Here is an 8,843-nt window from a genome sequence, read left to right as displayed (position 1 = left end):
AACCCCGCTGAACTATTTACAATCAAAAGGTAATTTTATAGCACTGCTGGCTGACAAACTTAATTCTGCAAACTTTTAACATTTAATTCAGCCATCAAATAGAAATAATAAGTTATAAGTCATAGAGCCATCTTTTTTTCTTTTTTTTTTTTTTTACATCCATGGTTAATTTGCAGTTTATTACCAGTGCAAGACTTAAAGTTGAAGTCACGAGTTTAACTCATATTATAGATGAAGTGGCTCAACAGAAGGTCAGTGCATGAGAGTTTCTTTACACACAGGAGAGAAACACAGGTGAGCATTTCACCTGTGTGTGTCAGTGTTTTTTTGAAAGAGCATGCTTACTTCAAAGATCTAAATAATTAATAACACAACTTAAATACTCAGCGCTTCTTGTGATAAGATTTAAATGGTTAAAATTCTGTTGTTTTATTTTATCTATCCAAATTAAACATGAACTTTTGCACCTGTTGACTGTTTGATTTTGTTTTTGTAATTTTTCTGCTTTTTTTTTTCTATGAATGACATAATTAATTAATAAACTGTTTAAATTAATTTTTTATTTTAAAATTAATTTATAAACCACTTCGTTACTATTTCATATCATATGTTGTGAGATTTATTTATTTTTTTACATAAGAAATAATTAATGTTTAAGGCAGGCAGGTAGAAATATATGGTATAAGTGCTAAACTGAAATAAATACTAAATTATTAATTAAATGTGTCATTAACTAATTACAAACTGAAATTATTATCTAAATATTCCATATTTAAATAAAATTCCATACATTTTTCATGCACAACATTCAAAAAATTATGTATTCACTCCTTTTTTTAAATCACACATTTAATTAAATATTTAATCATGTATTTAATGTTGGCACTCGTGGCCCTCCACAGTTTCCTGCATGAAGGAATTGAAGTAAAATTTGTGGCAGCTCATGTAGTGAACACCAGGGGGCGGTAAATCCCAGCAGGGGGATTTAAAGCTGCTGAAAACGGTTAGAAGAAGAACAAAGATCGGCTGTGGTGTCCACATGTTCCTGAGCTGTTTCTGTTTATTACACATGACATCTGATGTTAGTGGAATACAACAAGAAGAGGAACAAAAAGAAGTATAAAGCGACATGAAAGCCTCCTCTTTAGAGACTTAAAGGTAAGATAAGAGCAAGAGGAGACACGCTGAGGTTTCACAGCATCTGAGGCTATGCTAAAAGGCTCCTGTGTGTACAAAAGACAGTAGACTTTCTAAAGTGTTTAGCGCTGTACTACTCGAAATGTGTCTTATTACTAAGTAATTCCTAAAAAATCCAATTCCGGAATAATTTTAACTGTTCTAAACGTAAATAAAACAGTGTGCAGTAAGTTTCAGAAACCCAGATTTAATTCAGCTTTGAACCCAGAGAACATATCAGATCTTTAAACTGGAAAAATGTCCGTTTTAAATAAAACTATTATCTCATTTTGTCGCTGCTGGACTTTTTAGAGAGGATTTTCCTCCCATTGTTGCCTGATTCTAGCTGTTCAATAATCCTGGGTCTGCTTTGTCATCATTTTGTGTTTTATGATATGCCAAATATTTTTATTTGGTGGAATGTGTGTACTGCAGGCAGGGCGTGCTGTTGTGTTTTAACAGATGCATTATTGCGGTTTAGCATTGTCTTTCTGAGATGTACAAGCTCTTCTATGAAAAACATGCCTGTGGTTCTTAAATGTGTATATACCTTTTAGCATTGATGGTGCCTTTCCAGATGTGTCAGCTGCTGGAACTAATGCACTTCCACAGTTTCTTTAGTATTTTTAATGCAGTGTCCATGTCTTTCAAAAATAAATTTCAAATTTTGATTTGTCTGGCCCCAGTTTTCCACTTCTCTTCAGTCACTTTTAAGCTTTGGCTCAGTGTTTCTGGATCATGGTTTCTTCTTTGCATGATGGAGCTTTAACCTACATTTGTGTCTGAAACAATGAGCTGTGTTCGCAGATAATAATTTGGAAGTGAACTGGAAATGTTCCTGAGCCCATGCAGCGATTTTTATGGCAGAACCAGGTCTGTTTTTAATGCAGTGCAGCCTCGGGGCCTGAAGATCACAGTGTTGTGCACAGAGCCTTCTCCAGATTCCTTGAATAGTTGAAAAGATATTATGTGCTGCAGATGATGAGATATTCACAGTCCTTCCAATGTCATACTTAAGAACATTATTTTTGAAATTGAGCTGCAGTTAGTAGATGCAGTTTTTGCAGACTGATGATCATCTTTAGTTCTGAGAAACTCTGTCTCTTTAACATGCTCATTTTTATACCCAATCATGTTACTGACCTGAGTTTAGAGCTGTATGTGTGGTTAAGGTTTTGTTTCTGTTGATCAGACACTGTTTGAAGATGCTGAGTGATTCTGAGGTTGCAGAGCTGCTTTCCTTCCTGACTCCCAGCACACGTCCAGATGTCAAAGGTCAGGCCACTGAGTACATCCTGGGACTGTCTGGAAACAGGTGGGAGGATTATTTAAAGTGACTTCTGCCATAAATTTAGTAAATATGTACATATTTCCATCTTTTTACTTTCTTTTTTCACCTTTGTTTGATGTCAGGGATGGCTGCCGCTTTCTCCACTCTAAACCTGATCTAATTGCTGCCCTGTTTGCCCTGACCTCTGACCCTTCCATTGCCATAGTGAAGGACTGCTACCACATCTTTATCAACCTGTCAGCCGATGAGACTCTTCATCAGGTAGTGGACTCGAGCGCAACACTTGAGAACTTTGTGTGTTCACTTTATTTCCTTTTCTAAAACAAACATGTAACGGGTGTTTGCTGGTTGTTGTGTGTCCCTCAGGTTTTGGTGAAAGATGTCAAAGTTGTCCCCGTGTTGTTTAAGAACCTTCTGGACCCCGAGTACCTGTTCTCCGATCAGATCTGCACCATCCTGTCAAATCTGACGCGACACGAGAAAACCTGCAAGATTTTATTCAAGGTGCGTCCAGTCAGAGCGCTTCATTTTAGGACTGAATTCATAATCCTTCTACCTTTACCGTCATGTTAATCTCCTCCTCATGGATAATGAGAGACAAACTGTTTCAGGTGCTGCAGGAGGACGTCGGTATGGCACAGCTTGTTCAGATCTTCTGTACCGAAGGTTACAATAAGAACGCTAAACTGCACTACCTGGGTCCTCTGCTGTCCAACCTGACGCAGCTGCCTGAGGCCAGAAACTACTTGATGGACAAGGACAGGTGACTGACTTCACTGCTAGTCAAGAGCTCAGAGACAGAGTTGGGGAGACTCGATCATGCACAGCTTTTTCTGTGAATATTAGCCTTTTAGGTCACTGAAATATGACCCTTTGGAAAACAGTTGACTCGGCTGATATCCTCGTCTCCTCTTTCCTCCATCCTCCTGCCTGTGACACACAAATTGCTCTTGCTGCGTCATCTTGTTTGTATTGACATTCGACTGATTCGACTGGGACATATTGTTAAAATTACACTTTTGTTTCTGAACACGTCTGAGGATGCTTCTCATCAGTTTTATAAATTGATGGTCAGGAAAATGTGCTTAAATATCTTTACATTAAAAGAAAGGAGAACACTTTTTACCAGGTCATCGGGCGTTAGTTGTAGTTCTCTGGCCTGCTTGAGAGACTTCTTTTGCCCATGAGCTAAAATGAGTTAGACACCCTGCTTTATAACACTGACATGCTCTGTTTTTGGAGAACAAAGCAGGATAATCTGGTTTAAAAGAATAGGTGTGTATGTGTAGATAAGGACCCAGTTTTATTAAAACTGTATGTACATTTTTTCCACCTACATGTCCAAAAGTAAAATGAAATCAAGGAGAGTTTCAAGCACCTCCTGCATCGCCCCACAGGGGACTAAATGTTTACAGAAGAGGCGTTCTGACCCGAGAATAACGCTGACCTGGGACAGGCTTTGCTTTCTGATTTGCACTTGCTATACCGACAACATCTTAGATCTATGAGAGGAGCTTTCACATGCTGAGGCTTGTTGGAAGTTAAATTACTGGCAAAATGTGGTTCATGAGGAAATGACTGGATGTGCATGTTCACAGTCAATTCTCTTAAAATTACACACTGCCATTCTTTGACCCTGCAGCATGCACTAATGATGTTTGGGTGTGTTTCAGGTGCGTAGTCCAGAGGTTGCTGCCCTTCACTCAGTACCAGTCATCTGTGGTGAGGAGGGGCGGAGTCATAGGCACCCTGCGCAACTGTTGCTTTGACCACGGTGAGACACACATTATTGAAGTTTAGGCTGAAGTCACCGTAGATAAAAAGAGTTAATTGGAGCCTCGGCCACAGTTTTTACAGTGGAGGTTTAGATTTCTGGTTTAGTGTTTGAGTTTAACCTCAGTGATGTCGCCTCCTCAACACCAGATTTGTTGCACCTCAAACCTCTGTTCACTCTGCAGCTCATCACGAGTGGTTGCTAAGCGATGCTGTGGATATCCTGCCTTTCCTCCTGCTGCCGCTGGCCGGTCCAGAGGAGCTGACAGAGGAGGAAAACGAAGGTGTGTGTTTATATCAGTAATATTTCATAATTCAGTCGGATCTACCTTGTTCCTCGTTGGCATAGAACTCCAGCTTTATCCAAAATAAATTAACGCTACATAAGAAAGCCACTCTGTCAAACTTGTTTGCATGTTCCATTACTGTAAACACACAATTTGGATTATTTTGACTCAATTACACACACTGCTATATGAATAAGAATAATACAATTTTAATTAAGTTTATTTATATAGATTTTATTAAAACCAGGGATACAGAAAAGTTTTAAATAATAAATTTAAGCTTCCTGGGTAAATTATATAGAAAAAGAACAATTAAAAGAAGATACTGACATGCAGGGCAGTGATCCTCTCCACTTTTAGTTTAAAAAATGAGAAGTAACTGGAACATTCACTACTGAAAAAGAGACGCTACCAAAAACATGACGTGAGATTGATATGACTGTGACAAGATGTTTAATTAATTTAATAGCCAAAATGTGAAAATCACTCACTCATGAAGTTGCCAATGTTGTTTATCTGCTAGTGGCACAGGTTTGATATTTTTGTTGCCGTTGTTGGTATAACCTGATTACTGGGTTTGAGCTTCTGCTGCGGCTCAACACTCAACACAGTGCTAACACACTGGTGCAAAATACCACACAGCAGCTTCAGAGCTGGTTTCTGGTCTGAAACCAGCTCCACACATGCTGATGAAAAAAAGACTCTAACATCCAGATGGCTCTAAATAAATTGGAACTGTTCAACATGACTTCACCATGCAGTGCTTAGACTTGACTAAAATGATAAATAAGTGGTTTTTGGGAGAGACAGAGGGACACTGAGAAGTTGTTGGAAGGATGACCCAGAGACATGAAAGGTAAAAGTTTTACAGTTTACATACCGTGAGTATTCTAGGGTCCCCTTGGGTCTATGGGATGTGAATTTTTTTTTTTGTGTGGGCATCTGCTGTGTGCCATCCTGTGAAGAGACATAACAATGCACCGTGTATCTTGAAGTGGACTTTAATAAATAGCACTACTTATCCTTGGTGTCTGAAACTTTCTGCATTCTCAGTTGTGCATAATCCCTGCATCAGTGAGATTGTCATGATGGTTTAACCCCTCAAATATGATTAGAGTCTGGGAATAAATGAGCTGAGAGCCACAGACAGCATCATATAATATTGAGAAAGAAGGACTAAGAGACTATTATTTTATTAAATCCATTTACTGCTGGTTGAGACTCTAACAGAACCTAATTTACGGTCCAGGCCTGCCCGTCGACCTGCAGTATCTCCCCGAGGACAAGAAGCGAGAGGAAGACCCAGACATCCGAAAGATGCTCCTGGAAACGCTCTTACTGGTACAAAACCACAAACATTCGGAAACAAACACACGCACACAGATTAGATAATTATGTTTTTATGTCAAGCTCCTCACTGCTTGTCTCTCTATGTAGCTGACTGCAACTAAAGCCGGCCGGCAGACGCTGAAAGAGAAGAATGTTTATCCAATCATGAGAGAGTTCCACCGCTGGGAGAAGGACGCCCACGTTACAGCGGCCTGTGAGAAACTGGTCCAGGTAGGAAAGATCTAGATGTTTGGTTATTGTCTAAACTGGAAAACTAACACCTGAGGGGCACACTGTGAAGCAAGATTAAAGTGGGCTTAAAGTTGGGGTGTCCTATGTCACAAAGGTGGCTCTCTTTTTACCTAAATAACCACGGTAACTTGTGCTGAACACAAACCCTGTTGGGAGCCGTTTATGATCAGGGTTTTAGTTAAAAATCATCTTAAAGCGACTGAGTGATATATTTACAGCATATTTAAGGTATAATATTGATTCTCTGCTGGGGAAATATGTTTTATATATGCAGCTTATTAAGCCGTACCTTACTAACACAACTGAATGTGTGTGTGTGTGTGTGTCACAGGAATTTGCATATATTAATGCAGAAAATGTATAAATGTTGTCATTCGTGATTCTAATCTGCTGCGACTAACACACTAAGAATAGCTGTCCAGTCAACACAACTGATATGCTTTGATCTTTATTAGCCTACGAGACGGTAACCTTTTGTCTCTTTTGTGAGAGTGCTGATTTTACTTATATTATTTATGTTCTTTATAGACTTTTAATCTGCATTTTATCATCATTTGATTGGAGTAGATGACACTCATAGGGATCATTTTGTGTGGAAGGATGAGCTGTGAATTGCCCATTTTTATTTCAACATGCTCGGAGCCTGAAATGGAAAATTTGGCTTAATAAATACAGCTAATAGTCACCGTTGTGATACATGTCAACCCTGGCTGTGTTGAACTAAAAGTCAGTAAAAATGTAATAGTAAACATTTATTAATTATAGTTTTGGACTTATGAATGAAAACCAAACCTATTCTATTCTTGTTCCTGTGTTGTTTCAAAGCAGGAAGTCAGTGATGTGCTTTTCTTTATTCACGTCATGTAAGTAAAGGGGGGCCTCGAATGTGAAGGTGTAATGTGACTGCATCTTAACTCACCCAGGTGCTGATCGGAGATGAGCCGGAGGAGGGCATGGAGAACCTGATGGAGGTAGAAATCCCTCAGGATGTGGAGGAGAAACTAAAGGAGGCCGATGCCAAAGAGCAGGAAGAGCTGGAGAAAGAGGAGGAGAAGAGGAAACAAGCGGAAGAGGAGGCCGAGAAAAAGAAGAAGAGTGATTCTGAGCAGACAGACAGAGAACAGGAGAGTGGACTGATAAAGTGAGATCTATTTTAGGCTTTTTTTCATTCAGATAGAAGCACTGCTTCAATGTGGCTGACTCAGGTGTGACAGGAAAGAGATGCTGTGCAGTCACGTGGAGTCGGTGCTGAGGACAGTGGAAGAGAAATTACTCTTTTACCACATCAGTGAAGCTGATCAGCTTATTTTGCTGATTAAACCACAAAGAACATGAGGGGAAAAAGCTTGATTCTGATCTGACGACAGTACAAGAATCTCTTTAAACATCGAGTCATTTTGTGTTTCATGTGTATTAAACTTGATTTATTTTCTCTCTGCTTTATAAAAAGTAAGGAGAAGATTGAAAAGAGTGCTCCAAGAAAGGAGACGTGTTCAAATAAATGTACGCCATCATAACTTTTACACTAGAGTGGCTGTTGGTTTTATTGCTAACACTTTGTAAAATTTCTCACAACCACACTATGACATCAAAGACGTTCATCAGTATTTATGAGAAAATTACAGGCTTTGTTTGAAATGACCAGACTTTGAAACAAAGTTCAGTAGGTAGGACCTGGACAGTGAATTTGTTTATAAGGATGGAGTTCCTGTGGCCCCATCCAGCCCCAAAGAACCACATGGGCCTGCCTTCCTGTGTGGCCTGTACCAGCAGGGGGACTTGGGCCATCATTCATTGACCGGTGGTCAGAGGTGGAGGCCCTGGCAGTCCAATCCTGTGCTGCCAAAACTGGCAATTTAAACGCTTTAACAAAATGATTTTATTGCTTTTATTTGCACATAAAGTCACACCGTTAAAGTAAATGACAGTCTGTTGAAATGCGGCTGCTTCACTTACTTCCTGTTGTAATACAAATCCAACAGACATGTTTATAACCTTTTTATTCTGTTTTTCCTCTTTATTTATTCATAAGAAAAAGTCTTTATAAAGAGATCTATTCATACTCACTAGCTTAAGATAAACAGCCATTTCCCCTCAGAGGCTTTTCTTTTTTTTTTAATGTTAATAAATGACCAGCAGAGGGTGTTAGAACACGTACAGCGTCTGTCATTCCTCCACAGTGACTTGGATCCAAAACCACTAAAATCCCTCCGTGTGCTCGCTTCTGCAGAAGTTTATTTTTAACTTGAAAATAAACATACAGAAATTTAAGCAATGTCAAACTTAAGAAAGAAAAACACACTCAAAGTAAGAACCAGCAGAAGATGGATGGATGGGTGTAAAATCACGTCCTAACTCTTGTATTTTGTAGCCTCTATCTATTTATTAGATACACATTTATTTATTAGCCCCAGGGCAGCTGTGGCTACAACCGTAGCTTGCTTCCACCAGTGTGTGAGTGCGAGAGTGAATGAATAGTGGAATTGTAAAGCGCTTTGGGTGCCTTGAAAAGTGCTATATAAATCCAATCCATTATTATTATTATTATTAGTTTGATATATTCGGTCTCTCGATAGTGTATTGGCTTCTTGTGAAAACATAAAGAGGATATAGCCGCAGTAATTTCAATATTAACGGGAATTTGGTTGAGACACATCAGATAAAAAACAGGAAGAAAAACAGCATAAACTGTGGGTGAGTGCGTATACTCTGACCTTCTGTTTCTGTTTGGGTTA

General features: G+C 39.1%; 1 protein-coding gene across 1 annotated transcript; it reads left to right on the top strand.

Moving 5' to 3' along the window:
- The first annotated feature begins 1,007 nt into the window (after nt 1–1,007).
- Nucleotides 1,008–7,984, top strand: hgh1 (HGH1 cochaperone). Its single transcript, XM_006782968.3, has 10 exons — nt 1,008–1,158; nt 2,369–2,491; nt 2,590–2,728; nt 2,834–2,971; nt 3,079–3,230; nt 4,141–4,241; nt 4,426–4,524; nt 5,777–5,868; nt 5,965–6,087; nt 7,032–7,984. The coding sequence occupies exons 2-10, from the start codon at nt 2,382–2,384 to the stop codon at nt 7,251–7,253; spliced, it is 1,176 nt and encodes a 391-aa protein (XP_006783031.1). The 5' UTR covers nt 1,008–1,158; nt 2,369–2,381; the 3' UTR covers nt 7,254–7,984.
- The last annotated feature ends 859 nt before the right edge of the window (nt 7,985–8,843 follow it).

This window comes from Neolamprologus brichardi, chromosome 5 (genome assembly GCF_056152115.1).
Source record: "Neolamprologus brichardi isolate AB-2024 chromosome 5, ASM5615211v1, whole genome shotgun sequence".
Lineage (NCBI taxonomy): Eukaryota > Metazoa > Chordata > Actinopteri > Cichliformes > Cichlidae > Neolamprologus > Neolamprologus brichardi.
The sequence above is the reverse complement of the archived record's forward strand: the minus strand, read 5'-3'. Positions and strand labels throughout refer to the sequence as shown.